General features: G+C 40.3%; 1 protein-coding gene across 2 annotated transcripts in view; it reads left to right on the forward strand.

Moving 5' to 3' along the window:
* The window catches only part of LOC139416431 (mitochondrial carrier homolog 1-like), a 25,383-nt gene continuing 9,509 nt past the window's right edge, over window positions 1–15,874 (forward strand). Inside the window, exons 1-10 of one of the 2 annotated variants that reach the window (XM_071165034.1) lie at window positions 1–259; window positions 2,266–2,350; window positions 2,441–2,547; window positions 2,812–2,889; window positions 3,338–3,395; window positions 4,829–4,880; window positions 6,237–6,296; window positions 6,611–6,704; window positions 8,413–8,460; window positions 8,672–8,739. In XM_071165034.1, the coding sequence (XP_071021135.1) occupies window positions 98–259; window positions 2,266–2,350; window positions 2,441–2,547; window positions 2,812–2,889; window positions 3,338–3,395; window positions 4,829–4,880; window positions 6,237–6,296; window positions 6,611–6,704; window positions 8,413–8,460; window positions 8,672–8,739 (812 nt within the window). In that variant the 5' untranslated portion in view covers window positions 1–97. The remainder of the gene's footprint in view (window positions 260–2,265; window positions 2,351–2,440; window positions 2,548–2,811; window positions 2,890–3,337; window positions 3,396–4,828; window positions 4,881–6,236; window positions 6,297–6,610; window positions 6,705–8,412; window positions 8,461–8,671; window positions 8,740–15,874) is intronic. The other variant, XM_071165033.1, reaches the window with a different exon arrangement.

Raw genomic sequence — 15,874 nt, forward strand, 5'->3', positions numbered from 1 at the left:
TTTTGGTGCGCCGAGGAATCACGTGACATGCCTATATTCTTGTTTTGCTCATCTCATTTCCTACACAGTCTCCGAAATTGTCAATATCGCCGTAAAAATGGTGACACCGGAGAACTTGTCCGGCGAGACAGGTGCTCAAAGGGAGCCCAAATTTGACCGGGATGCGTCCACGACGGCCGTGGACACAGCAATCGTGCTTCTCGGAGCCGGGGTGACAGCGATCACACACCCGCTGCTGTACGTCAAACTGCTAATTCAGGTAGCTAGCTAAACTTGCAAACTCAATTTATCTAACTAAATCCACATACTTCGTTTGAGTTATGAATTATTTAGCTAGCAAGCGCGAAAGCTATCACTTTGAAGTGCCACCTCATTGGGGCGTTTGAGTTTGCTTGACGCCGGTGTTGTGCCGAAAATCCTCTCCCCCTTCTACGACTTGCTTGCTAGTTGAGATTTCTGCTCTTCACTCCGTTGTCAGTTTAGCATACATTTCACTGATTTTAGTAGCAGAAAGCATTTGTCTGCAGTTTTCGGTTTGGCTATTTGTTTATGTGGTGGTTCTAGCTTGTATGTCGCCCTGGGCGAACCCCCCCGGGACTGCGCTGTACCCCTTACCCATGTGTCCCGTACCTAAATCCTCTACTGATTTGTGTTAGTCTATGAATAAATCTCTTTGACAAAATTCATAATCTGTCCCATATCTTATTCGACTAGTATTTTTGAAAGTGTAAGGATAATAATTCAGCCATAGTTGTTCTGAAATGTTTATTGCTTGCCAACATTTTACTCCCCCTTCTATGTTTAATATAACACACATACATTACTTATTAATTTCGGTTGCCTATCCTGACGTGAAGTTTGTTCTATAGAAAGTATTTGACTCTGATGTGTGCCACAGAAAGTATTGGACACTAGCCACAAAATTAAGAAAATTAGAAGGGGGGGGGGGGGGTTCTGGCAAGGGGGAGATTTTCGGCATAACACCGGCTAGCTGGGTGTCATAGGGCATCATCTCTCCTTTGCCTAACCTCAAATAAACCGCAATGCTCTCTCACATAAGTAAGTGTGTCTGGGGAAGACAGAAAGCAATATTTTCATATATTATTTACATTAAATGTTACTGTAAATCATCATCCCTTCAAGTGCCTGTCACAATTAGATTTATTTGTTATTGTTTGTTTATTGGTATACACAATTCAGCTTTTAGCTGCCATGTATACACAAAATAAAATGAAAAAATGAAAAAGCTATGCTAAAATACCCTCCTGGCGACCTGCCCTCTTTTCATAACTGTACTTGTCAAGATGCCACCCCTTCTTCTAACTGCAAGTGCATGCCAAGGTCCTAACACTACAACTAGCTATACAAACAAACATATAAACGCAACATGCAACAATTGCAAAGATTTTACTGAGCTACAGTTCATATAAGGAAATCAGTCAATTGAAATCAATTCATTAAACCCTAATCCATGGATTTCACATACCGTAGAAAAAAATTGGGGCGTGGTTCAGAAATCTAGTCATTATCTGGTGTGACCACAATTTGCCTCATGCAGCGTGGCACATCTCATTCGCATAGAATTGATCAGGCTGTTGATTGTGGAATGTTGTCCCAATCCTCTTCAATGGCTGTGAAGTTGCAGGATAGTGGTGGAAACTGGAACACGCTGTCATTAACATAGATCCAGAGCATCCCAAACATGTCTGGTGAGTATGCAGGCCATGGAAGAACTGGAACATTTTCAGCTTCCAGGAATTGTGTACAGATTCTTGCAACATGGGGCTGTGCATTATCATGCTGAAACATGAGGTGATGGCGGCAGATGAATGGCACGACAATGGGCCTCAGGATCTCGTCACGATATCTCTGTGCATTCAAATTGTCATTGATAAAATGTTATTTTGTTTTTTTGGTCTGTAGTTGATGCCTGTTCATACCATAATCCCACTGCCACCATGGGGCACTCTGTTCACAATGTTGACATGAGCAAAACGCTCACCCACACAATGCCATACATATGGTATCTGGTTGTGAAGCCAGTTGGACGTACTGACGTACAAACAAATACACCCTTGCCTTTCGTGAACTAACACTCGCACTTTACTTTTTTTCCTTCTTACTAGCACTGACTTTGCTGATGTACTTACTATGACTGAGATACTGTATGTGGTTGTCCCATCAACCTATCTTAAGATGAATGCACTAACTGTAAGTCACTCTGGATAAGAGCGTCTGCTAAAAATGACTAAAATGTAAATGTAGATTGGACATGAGCCCCTCACCCCAACTGTCGGAACCACCATGTTTGGGAGGAAAGTGTTGTACCTCCCTGGATTCTTCTCCTATGGTGAGTGGGTCTTAATGTCTTATCATCCTAATTCCTCACCCTGAATGGGGAAGAAGAGGTGACAGGAATGTGATGTCTATCTGTCCACAGCACAGCACATCATCAGGGTGGATGGAAAGAGGGGACTCTTCCGAGGTCTGTCCCCTCGTATTATGTCCAGTGCCATCTCTACCATGGTCCGGAGTAAAGTCAAACAGGTGAAGGAATCCTAGACCCAGAGGAGAGGTAGTTCATACTCAGTAGTAACATATTGCAACTGCTCTCAATCGGTCTTTGAAATGCGCAACTCTGGCCACAAAAGCTTATAATCCAACCAATCATTGGCGCTTGCTAACGTACAGTCAGAGTATCCTTATCAAATGAGAGAGACAGATGTAATTAAATAATACCTTTGTGACAGAATGCTGGAAGTACTTAATTTATGTAGTTATTGAAGGCCTGACATCTTTTTTTCTCTCCAGACCATTCCAGCAGAGGAGATAGAGAATGTATCTGACAGAGATGACTTGAACACCTCCCTCAGGAAAGTGGTCAAAGAGGTGAGAGGTCAAAGTGCAATAGGGCACATAAAATTAATGTATCAAATGTCAGGTGGGTCTATGTAAAGCCATTTGAGTTTAGTAAATTGTGAGGAATAGTTTTGTGAATCATTCTTTTGTGAATCATATCATTCTCCCTTTCCTAAACATTCTTTAAGTATTATGATTACGATAACTGTGTGTGTGTGTATATTCCTATTTAAATAAACTCATAAATAAAATAACTTGAATGGCCAGCATACCTGTAACAAGTCATTAACAAATCCACTCTTACGTTTTAGTTGATAAAGTATAACATTATGTTGAGAAATTCTTAATTTGCTGGTCTTATCTTTGTGTTTGCACTAGCTTCCAGTATAGCCTACATTGGTGATTTCTGAACGGATTAGATGTAGCAGTTTTGCATAACTATGCCCGCTGCACTGTTTGATTTCCTCTTTCTCTCAAGACCTCACATGAGATGGTCATCCAGTGCCTGTCCAGGATAGCCACTCATCCCTTCCATGGTAAGTCCTAAGGCTATTGCTGTTTTTGTCTGTTTATTTTCTCTATTTGCATTTGTATTTTAGTGGACACTGCAGATTGTCCTTATTTATTTGTTAGCTCTAAGGTTTAGTTTCCTTGTGATGTTCTGCAGATCCAGTCACTAGTGAAAGCCTACACACCCCTTGCAAAGTCTTCACATTTTGCTGCCTTAAAATTTTATCTAAAAAGGAGTATATTTGTTTTTTCCTCCTACCGATCTACACAACCTACTCCACATTTTCAAAGTGAAAGAAAAATGTCTAACTTTTGAATTTGATAATAATAATTTAAAAAAATGTGTATATATATTTGTCTTGATTGTGTATGTCTTCACGCCCAGAGTTAACACTTGGTGGAAGCACCTTTGGCAGCCATTACAGCTGTGAATAAGATTTTACCAACTTTGCACAACTCTTGCACAGCTCAAGATGAATAAATTTGGTTGGGAATCATTGATGGACAGCAATATTCAAATATTGTCTCTGATTTTCAAGCAAATTTAAGTAATGATTGATACTGGACCACTCAATACCTCTTGGAGAGCCTTTCTAGTGTGTCTTTGGCGTTAACATTTGTGTAACTGTCTAGCTGAAAAATGAAACTATTGTAGGTTAGGTTTTCAGAAGATTGAAGTGGGTTTTCCTCTAATCTTTTACCTGGGCTTTGCTCCTTTTATATTTATTTTGATCATGATCAACTCCCAAGTCCACGCAGGTGACAAGAATACCCATAACTTGATGCTGCCATCACAATATTTTAAAATACAAAGGATCAACAACATTGCATTCACGCCACATTACTGGCCTGTATGACAAAGTGAAAAGATGGAAGCCTGTGTTAAAGAAATCCACTCCAAATCATCCATTAAGTTTTTTTTATTGTATTTATTTTTTATTGAACCTTTACTCAACAAGACCGTTAAAGCCAGAGTGAGTAAGTCTCAATTACATAATTTGTGATTATGAAATATCAAACTTTAGGGGCGACAAAACAAACCCAGGCAAGACGTCATAACGTGCTCTATCTGAGAGTTCTCAAGCGGCCGCTGGGCCAGCTACCCTTTGATCGGTCAGTATCAGACAACTGGTGTTCTCGTTTGCTTGTAGCCTACAAAAGTTGTATTTTTCAGCGGGACAATTACACAAATGTTAATTCCAAAGACACACCAGAATGGCTTTCCAATAGGTGTTGAGTGTTCCTGAATGGTCCAGTCCACCCGCAAAACCAAATTTACTGAGCTTGAGCAATTTTTACAAAAACAATGGATATACTGTACACTACCGGTCAAAATCAAATGTTTTTTTTGTTTAATGTTAAGGCAGCAAAATGGGAAGACTGTGTAAGGGGTGTGTAGACTTTCACTAGGCACTGTAACAATGTTTGCTCCCCTGATGTTCAGTTGTCCTGTTTTTAGTGATCTCAGTGCGCTGCATGGCCCAGTTTGTGGGGAGAGAGATCAAGTACAGGTAAGGTGTGACACATGCAGCATACCTCAGATTTTGTATGCAAATTTACAAGAAGAGTAGTTGACTCATACAGGGAGGAGGTGAGGGCTCTGGGAGTGTGGTGCCTGGAAAACAGCCTCTCGCTCAAAATCAACAAAACAAAGGAGATGACCGTGGACTTCAGGAAACAGCAGAGGGTGCACTCCCCCTATCTACATCGGCGGGACCACGGTGGACAAGGTGGAAAGCTTCAAGTTCCTTGGGGTACACATCACTGACAAACTGAAATGGACCACCCACACAGACAGTGTGGTGAAGAAGGCACATCAGAGCCTCTTCAACCTCAGGAGGCTAAAGAAATTGGGCTTGTCACCTAAAACCCTAAAACTTTTAAAGATGCACAATTGAAAGCATCCTGTCGGGCTGTATCACCGCATGGTACGGCAACTGCACCAACCGCAAGGCTCTCCAGAGGGTGGTGCGGTCTGCCCAATGCATTACCGGGGGCAAACTACCCGCCCTGCAGGACACCTACAGCACCCGATGTCACAGGAAGGCCAAACAGATCAGACATCAACCATCCGAGCCACTGCATCTAACATCCAGAAGGCGAGGTGCATCAAAGCTGGGACCGAGAGACTTAAAAACAGCATCTATCTCAAGGCATCAGACTGTTAAACAGCCATCACTAGCACATTAGAGGCTGCTGCCTATAGGAATAGACTAGAAATCACTTGCCACTTCAAGGAATGGAACACTAGTCACTTTAATGATGTTTACATATCTGGCATTACTTATCTCATATGTATATACTGTATTCTATACTATTCTACGGTATCTCATTCACTTAATGTTTACGTATCTTGCATTACTCATCTCATATGTATATATTGTTTTCTATACTATTCTACTGCATCTTAGTCCGTTCCGCTCTGACATTGCTCGTCCATATGTATATAGTCTTAATTCATTCCTACTAGATGTGTGTATTGCGTATATGTAGTGTCATTTTTTTGGGGGGGGGGGGGGGGTATTACTTCACTGTCGGAGCTTGTAGTACAAGAATTTCACTACACCCGCAATAACATCTGGTAATCACGTGTATGTGACCAATAAAATTTGAATTGATTTGACTTACCTGAATTCATCAAACATTTGGGAAGAATGTCATTACTGCAACTTAATGATTCCACTGACATGGTGCAATGCAGAATGTTTACTTTTTATGCAAAAATGCTATATTAGAGGTCTACATAGGTTGAAGTGGTAGAATTGATAGCTTAGTTGCATTAGAGGCACTCAGAGGTTTTAAACACGTAAATTATTAACACTTGGCTGAAACTTCGTCTTTATTTCCTCTGGGATTGACTCTGGAAGGGGGTTGTTCAGCTGCATAGCCAACATCTTCAAGGAGGAGGGCGTTGGGGGATTCTTTGCGTAAGTCATGCTTTTTCATACCACTTTGTAAAGTAATTTCATTTCTTAGCAGTTAGACAAGTGGGAGAAGTGAGACACATTGGAATCTTTGGAATTAACCATCATTCTCACTGACTACATGACCGCAATGTTTACGTGGGTGTCCTAGTTTGTGTAGCACTATAGGTTGAAGGACATCATTATCCTTTATGTATACTACCTCAGCAAACCAAATTCAAATCATGGTATGACTCAATATTACTGGTTCAAAACCTTTGAAATGGTTTTGGCCTGTACTATATTTATGGCCTTGTCTATTATTGGTGTGTTTGCAGGGGGGTTGTGCCCCATGTCCTGGGTGAGGTCATCTTCCTGTGGTGTTGTAACCTCCTGGCCCACTTCATCAACACCTACGCAGTGGACAACAATGTAAGCACAGTACAGACACCTCTAAGCACTGGTCTAAGATCAGCTGTCACTAAAATAACCTCGGTTGTAAACCCCTGTGAGAAATTGTTGAAATTGTAGATACTTGACGAGGCCATAAGGGTAGGAAGAATACAATAACCTACTTGTCTTGTTACCCACTCTTGAATAACATGAAGAGAATTATTAAAACATATTCTACTTCATCCTTTGTCCAGTAACGGATATGAGTTTCCATCAGATGCAATCAGGGGTTGGAACCAAATGTATTTTATAAGCTTTTTATTCTGAACAGAAACTTTTTTGTTTGTTCCGTTCCACTGTTCCGACCAGCAAAATACAGTTCTGAACCGGTTCGAACCAAAGAAAAGTACTGGTTTATATCATTCCTTTCTGTAGCTTTTAAACCTAGCTCATTAAATTACTTCACCAATCAGTGTGGATAGAGCAGGCAAACTAGTTGTTTACATGCGTGATGGACAGACAAGTGTAGCATATGGCGCAAGATGCGACTGAAATGTTTGCAGGTGGTGAGAGAGGGTTGATGAGGAGGCTTGACATGTTGTTATGGCATGCAATTATCTGAATTAGGTCCACAGAATTATACCTAGGAGGAGCGGCTTCAATTAAGTAACTTTTATTGTAACTTGCTAGCTCAAGCTTGCAAGCTTGCTAAAAAGCTTGTGTGTATGCACAGTGGCACCGGAATTAAAAACGCGTCCTACCTTTTTGTAGTTAATAAATCCAACTTGAAACTTTAATCCATTCATGTCAAACTAATAAAAAAATCTACCTCCCTATCTTCTGAATCACACTCGTAACGTCAGTATAGTAGCCTATGCTTCGGATGTGGGAGGGACCGGTAACCTAAACACGCGCCCACACACACAGGCAAAGATTTTCAACTGGCACTGGAATATGTTTCTGGGTGACAGAGTTAAGGGCTTTGCATAGGCGCTTTGTGTTTTTTTGTGGGACTATAAAACAAATATGTCTGAAACGTAAAATAACGTTATTAACTGGTTCTCATGCTTTTAAAATAAAGTTTCTGTTCCGGAACAGTATGGATCACTTTCGTTCCGTTTCTATTCCTTAAAAAATGATGTTTTCGGGTTCTGTTCCCTAATCGGTTCCATCCCCTGTCTGGATGCAATGTATTCTTTCTACTTTTTAATGATCTCAAATGGATAGGAATAGTCAAATATCATCATCATGCTATTCTGTTTAAAGTGAATGTGCACAGAGGGTGATGGTCCAGGGTTCAAGGCCTTCCTTGAATCTGTCTGAGGCAGGGTCTGGTAATCCAGTGACAATGGGGTACAGAGTAGGGGTTGATACCTTTCAGCTGAACACTGGGCTGGAGGGTCTGATCAATCCAGCAATGACTGGGTAGCCAGTTGACATCTGGCCCGCTCAACACTGGTTCAAGATATAATAGCTTAGGGCAGATGCCCCAGAGTTGGAATAATGTATGTTCATGACGGAGCACAGTAGAAAACCAACATGATGACGCTAAATTGGAACATTTTCTGTCCACAAAACATCCCTTGCAAAAGGTGACAACAAGAGTATGGAATACTGGATCTAGTGAGTGCATCGCATGAAATACATTTTCACTGAGTTTTTTTTGCATATTTCCAAGCTGTTTTGTGCTCAGAAAATGCCTAACACCATTATTTTATAAATGCTTCCCTCTCACACCTTTTTGCAGTTCAGCCAAGCCCCAGCAGTGAGAAGCTACACTAAGTTTGTGATGGGGGTAAGTTCAGCTGCACAACCTCTGCATGTCATTGTACTATTTTTTTTATGAATGAACTGTGGCGGTGGGGCTATTTTGAGTATCTGTTCCCCTTGTTTATCACAGTTCTAAAAGCCTCCTTGTTTTACAATGCTAATCAGATGGTGTTGCACCTATGACAGTTGTGTTCACCTTGTTGTCCCATGTTTGATCTCCCTACCTCTGTCTTCAGATTGCAGTGAGTGTGTTGACATACCCATTTATGCTGGTGGCAGACCTGATGGCAGTCAACAACTGTGGGTAAGTGATTAGTAAGGCTGGGAATCACACCTCAGTTTTTCTGTCTGTTTAAAAAAGTTGAAACGTTTTTAACTCAAGATGACCAGAGCACTCACAATACAGTGCAAAAACGTGCACGCTTCTCGTTGAAAAAATAGAGCTTTGATTGTCTGCTTAAAATATTCTGTTGGTAGGTATAATGAAGATCAAAATGCTGCTGCTCTTGTTGAAAAGATTGGGCTGAAATGTTGATTTGGGGTGTTTATGGTCATCAAGATTAGTTGTAATGAAGCACAGTTGAGATCAAAATGATGCTCCTGTTGGGAAGTGCTTGCGATCTCATCGAAGAGAGAACTTTGTCTGGCTCTGTAAAGCCTCTTTTTCCTTTTGTTTAGTTTACTTAAGTGAATTCTCAATTTACTCTGTTTGACAGTCTGCTGTGTAATCAGACTTCTTTGCTATTCCCTTTGCCTTATTCCGCTCAGCAATTCATCATCTATCAATGGGGATTTGGCAGTTCTAACATTATGTTTCTTGATGGGCGCAGTTTCATACATGATACAGACCAACAAATATTTTCTCACATCTTCAACATAGAAGTCATTGCAAAACCTCTTGTATGATTGCTTATGCACAATTTTGTTTTTTCTAGATATGACTGTTATACTAGGATCACTACTTTGAATGGGTGTAGATATTGTTTTAGAACAGATTTCAGAAGCATTAGTAAAGATGTAATCAATACACGTGGGTGATTTTGTTCCTGTCTGTTTGTAAATACCTTGATAGGTTGACTGATAACCGGAACCAGATTGCAGTCGTCAGTTACAGTTGAAAGCTTATTTTTGAGTGGGAAGCTTGATGACAATGAGTCAATATTTAGGTCACCCAGAAAATATACCTCTCTGTTGATATCACATAGTGCTTTCGGAGAGTATTCAGACCCCTTGACTTTTTCCACATTTTGATACATTACAGCCTTATTCTAAAATAGATTAAATTGTTTTTTCCCCTCATCTACACTCTACCACATAATGACAAAGCAAAAACAACTTTTTAGAAAACGCATTCAGACCATTTACTAAGTACTTTGAAGAACCTTTGGTAGCGATTACAGCCTCGAGTCTTCTTGAGTATGATGCTGCAAGCTTGGCACACCTGTATTTGGGGAGTTTCTTCCATTCTTCTCTGCAAATCCTCTCAAACTCTGTCCGAAGCGCTTCTGCACAGCTATTTTCAGGTCTCTCCATAGATGTTCAAGTCTGCGTTCTGGCTGGGCCACTCAAGGCCACTTCATAGACTTGTCCCGAAGCCACTCCAGCATTGTCTTGGCTGTGTGCTTAGGGTCGTTGTCCGGAGTGCTCTGGAGTAGGTTTACATCTGGGATCTTCTGCTCTGTTAATCTTTCCCTCGATCCTGACTAGTCTCCCAGTCCCTGCTGCTGAAAAACATCCCCATGGCATGATGCTGCCACCACCATGCTTCACCGTAGGGATGGTGCCAGGTTTCCTCCAGACGTGACGCTAGGTTTTCAGGCCAAAGAGTTCACTCTTGGTTTCATCAGACCAGAGAATCTTGTTTCTCACGGTCTGAGAGTCCTTTAGGTGCCTTTTGCCAAAACTCCAAGCGGCCTGTAATTTTTATTTTACTGAGGAGTGGTTTCAGTCTGGCTGCTCTACCATATAGGCCTGATTGGTGGAGTGCTGCAGAGATAGTTGTCCTTGGAAGGACAGAGGAACTCTGGAGCTCTATCAGAGTAACCATCAGGTTCTTGGTCACCTTCCTGACCAAGGCCTTTCTCCCCCGATTGCTCAGTTTGGCTGGGCGGCCAGCTCTAGGAAGAGTCTTGGTGGTTCCAAACTTCTTCCATTTAAGAATAATGGAGGACACTGTGTTCTTGGGGACCTTCAATGCTGCAGACATTTTTTTGTACCCTTCCCCAGATCTGTGCCTCGAAGCAATCCTGTCTCGGACCTCTAAGGACAATTCCATCAACCTCATGCCTTGGTTTTTGCTCTGACATGCACTGTCAACTGTGGGACCTTGTATGCCTTTCCAAATCATGTCCAAACAATTGAATTGACCACAGGTGACTCCAATCAAGTTGTAAAAACATCTCAAGGATGATCAATGGAAACAGGATGCACCTGAGCTCAATTTCGAGTCTCAAAGCAAAGGGTCTGAATACCTATGTAAATAAGGGGTTTGTGTTTTTTTTAAACCTGTTTTAACTTTGTCCCTATGGGGTATTGTGTGTAGATTGATGAGGCTGTAACGTAACAAAATGTGGAAAAAGTCAAGGAATCTGAATACTTCCCTAATGCACTGTACATTATCCAACATTTCACACATATAGTCCAAATCCTAACTTTTATTGCTCTGTGGTCTATAGCAATTTCCTACGAGAATAAGCTTTAGATGAGGCAGATGAACCTGTAGCATATTACTTCAACATAATCTGACACGAGATCCTCTCTGTCTAACAGGAATACGACTCTGGACATGCATAGCAACACCTCCTATATTTGCATTTCTATCTTTCCTATTTATTCTATAACCATATATAGCTACTAGTGCATAATCAAAGGAATTATCTAAGTGTGTTTCACAGATGGCCAGGATATGAATGTTTTCTGATGTTAGTAGGTTGTCAATTTCATGAACCTTTGTTTCTCACATGCTGACCACCATCGCTCGCAAGTTGATTTTGTTCACCCACACCAGAAGCGATCAGGACACATAGGTTGAAATATCAAAACAAACTCTGAACCAATTATATTAATTTGGGGACAGGTCAAAAAGCATTAAACATTTATGGCTATTTAGTTAGCTAGCTTGCTGTTGCTAGCTAATTTGTCCTGGTATATAATAGGGCTGGGCGGTATACCGTATTTTATGATATACCAGTATTGATACAGGGACCGGTTTGGGTTTTTACTTTATTAATTTTTATAGTTTACTTTGCTACTTGAGTGATCTCTCTCCACTCTTTCTCTCCGTGCCACTTTCCAACAGACCTAGCCACGCCCCCTATCACTCAAGATGCGCATTTGATGTTCCTCACGAGACACTTGCGTTCTGTCTGCATGGTCAATGCAGCACATGCAGCAATGTTGATGACAACAATGCCTTTATCACTTTGCTTCTAAATCCACTAGCGTTCTATAATTTCACTAATAGTTTGTGTTTCTTACATCCGCAAACAGCTAGTTTGTCTTTTCTTAGCAAGTTGCCCTAAATCTTGACGCTAATTGTTAACCGCTAATGCTAATAGCTAGCTAGCTAATACATGTACTGAGTAAGAGCAAATGTAGCAATCTAATACAGCCTGATAATACCAGTGATGGTGTAGACCTAAATCAGCATGTTGTTTGTGCAACAGTTTCTTCTAAATCAAAGAGAAATATGCAAAGCAAGAATATGTTAGCTACATGAAGTAGCTAAGAGAGAACATGCAACGTAGCCAAAGCTTATAGGGTCCACTAGGAAACACTTATCAACACTTTAGTTCCTATAATGTCACAATAACTCCTCCCTGGCATTTCAATTCCTTGTCATCTCAAACAACACTGTATTCAAAATGCCCACTATTATATTCTAGCTATAGAATTAGAATAGTCTCTCTATTTCCATGATTCCAGCAGTTTTTGCTCTAATTCGCAAGTGAAATCGCAATTGCGATTGGTTAAAAATAAATCCTAGATTATTTGCCCATATCGTACAGCCCTACATGGCAGTGTGGAAATTATCTCAATTGAGCAGTGGTGTAAAGTACTTAAAGTATTTGTACTTAAAGTACTACTTAAGTAATTTTTTTGGTATCTTTACTATTTTTATTTTTGGCAACTTTTACTTTACTGCATTCCTAAAAAGAATACTGTATTTTTTACTCAATACATTTTCCCTGACACCTAAAAGTAATCGTTACATTTTGAATGCTTAGCAGGACAGGAAAATGGTCCAATTCTCGCACTTGTCAAGAGAACATCCCTGGTCATCTACTGCCTCTGATCTGGAGGACTCACTAAACACAAATGCTTTGTTTGTAAATGATCTCTGAGTGTTGGAGTGTGCTCCTGGCTATCCGTAAATAAAAAAAACAAGAAAATGGTGCCGTCTGTTTGGCTTAATATAAGGAATTAGATTATATATTTTTTTTAAACTTTTGATACTTAAATACATTTGATCAATTACATTTACTTTTGATACGTAAGTATATTTAAAACCAAATACTTTTAGACTTTTACTCAAGTAGTATTTTACTGGGTGACTTTCACTTTTACTTGAGTCATTTTCTGTGAACGTATCTTTATTTTTACTGAAGTATGACAATTGGGTACTTTTTCTACCACTGCAATTGACTGTAGGATCACTCACTACTCATAAAGCACCCTAGGATCACTCACTACTCATAAAGCACCCTAGGATCACTCACTACTCATAAAGCACCCTAGGATCACTCACTACTCATAAAGCACCCTAGGATCACTCACTACTCATAAAGCCTTCTAGGATCACTCACTACTCATAAAGCACCCTAGGATCACTCACTACTCATAAAGCAAATGTAGAACTTGTATTATTCAAAAACTAAAAATACCATCATACCGTAATTTTTTTTTAAATACTGTGATATAATATTTTGGCCATATCGCCCAGCGCTAGTATATAAACATTGGGTTGTTATTTTACCTGACATGCACAAGGTCCTCTACTCCGACATGTAATCCAAATATAAAACTGTAAACATAATTTGTTTCTCGTCATCTCTCCTCCTTCCTTCTTTTTCTTCTTTGGACTTTATTTGGCGGGTTGGCAACCAACTTGACAGCATTACTACAGCCGACCAGAGTGTGGACCTAAGTTCATCTTTCAGTCACCCTCAAACTGGATGGACATCAGAAATAGAGGAAGGACTAAAAACAAACCAAATATAACTATTGTAAAATAGATTGTGTCTGTAAAATGTGTATAAGATGTTTAAACTGAAGGTAGCCTAAGTGTTTATTAGTTTGCTCCTCTCTAGAATTCTGAAAATATTCTGCATACGGAGATCTGATTCTCCATGCTGATGTGCGGTGCTTGAGTCGCGGCAAGGTGCTCCAGCATTTTCTTGATTTGGTGCCTGAGATTATAGATTTTCTGGAATCGAGGAACGAGGAGTATGAACAGCTGTCAGAGGACTCATGGTTGCTTGACTTTGGGTTCCTTAAAGATTTAACAGCAAAACTGAACCAGCTCAACTGTGAGCTGAAAGGGAAATACCGAAACACCCACATGATTAGCGCAGTGAATGTATTCAAGGTCAAGCTGGGTTTGTGGACCTCCCAGCTAAGGAATTGGAGGCTGACACACTTCCCAAACCTTGAAAATGTGTCACAAAACATTGAAGACAAAAACGCCTTTCATCCTGAACAATTCTATGCCGATCTGAACAAGCTGGCATCAGAATTCGCCTGGCGATTTCAGGAGGTAAACCAGATGGAGAAAGTTGTTGCTTTTATTTCAATCCCTTTCCTTTCATTGACATTGAAGAGCTGTCAGCTAAAATGCAGGGGTTTGCTTTACCAACGGGAGCTGACATGGAGATACTTGATTTACAAAGTGACATTGAGTTGAAAGCTAGATGGAGAGACAAGGACTTGTGAGTAGAGCGAGGTATTCACTCGTTTCATTCTGCATTCTTAAGGTGGAGATCTTCTTTGGATCCACGTACTTCTGTAAGATGGCCTTTTCAGAGATGAAAATCAAGTCCAAATACTGCACTCGCCTTACTACTGCACATCTAACAGATTGCATTAGACTAGCCGTCTCAGACTATGAGCCGGATTACAAAACGCTTGCAGGAAGTGTGGAGTCACAGCCATCACATTGACTGAATGAGTATTGTACATTGTTTTTCAGTGTAAATATTGAGCTCATAACAGACGGAGAGATTGTTTCTGTGGGGCCTTACTTTCATATGTAGTCTATATTGAGCCTGTCAGAACAGAGATTCAGAACTGGTGCATTACTTTCCTGTGTATAGTGCATATTGAGCCTGTCATTGAACAGTTCAAGTGTTGTAACATAGACAGAGACCTATTCTTACTATTAAATTTACAATTTTTAACATTTTATATAAATAGTGAAAATAACAGGTCTTAGTATTGACCCCTATGGAACACCTTTATGACCTGAGTCCTGTCACTAAGATAATTGTGAAACCATGACATGGTGTTAGAGCCCAGGCCAATCGAGGACACCTTGTTCAATAAAAAAGCATGATCAACAGTATCAAACGCATTTGACAGGTCCACAAACAAGGCAGCACAATTCATTTTAGCGTCTAAACCATTGACAATATCGTTAATTAACAACTAATGTGGTTACTGTGCCCTGGCCTAAACACAGATGTATTTATATTCAAAATACCATGGTCAGATAAAGTTGAGTTGCTTATTTACCAAAGATTCAAGAATCTTAGCTAGATATGGAAGCCTGGAGATGGGAGGATAAAATATCAAGATCACCATTATCCCCACCCTTATGTAGTGGCAGCACATATGTTGTTTTCCATACTTTAGGAATATTTCCTGATAACATTGTTCGATTTACGATATGGGTTACTGAGCCAGCAATAACGGGGGCTGCACACTTGGGCTTACCGGGCTCCAATTGGTCAGACCCTGTGGTGTTCCTGGTATCAGTAGCAAGTAAGCCATCAATGACTTATTTTTCTGTGAACTGCCAAAATGCAACTACCATCTTCGGAGTCAATCTGTAAAATTCCAGAATCAGCATTTAGCCCACTCTTAGAGATAGTAGGTCTAGACGCTATTTCAAAAAGATAGCCTGATTAAATAAAATGGCAGAGTTGCAAAGAAAAAGACATACAGTGCCTTGCGAAAGTATTCGGCCCCCTTGAACTTTGCGACCTTTTGCCACATTTCAGGCTTCAAACATAAAGATATAAAACTGTATTTTTTTGTGAAGAATCAACAACAAGTGGGACACAATCATGAAGTGGAACGACATTTATTGGATATTTCAAAAAAATGTAACAAATCAAAAACTGAAAAATTGGGCGTGCAAAATTATTCAGCCCCTTTACTTTCAGTGCAGCAAACTCTCTCCAGAAGTTCAGTGAGGATCTCTGAATGATCCAATGTTGACC

The sequence above is a fragment of the Oncorhynchus clarkii genome, chromosome 9 (genome assembly GCF_045791955.1).
Source record: "Oncorhynchus clarkii lewisi isolate Uvic-CL-2024 chromosome 9, UVic_Ocla_1.0, whole genome shotgun sequence".
Lineage (NCBI taxonomy): Eukaryota > Metazoa > Chordata > Actinopteri > Salmoniformes > Salmonidae > Oncorhynchus > Oncorhynchus clarkii.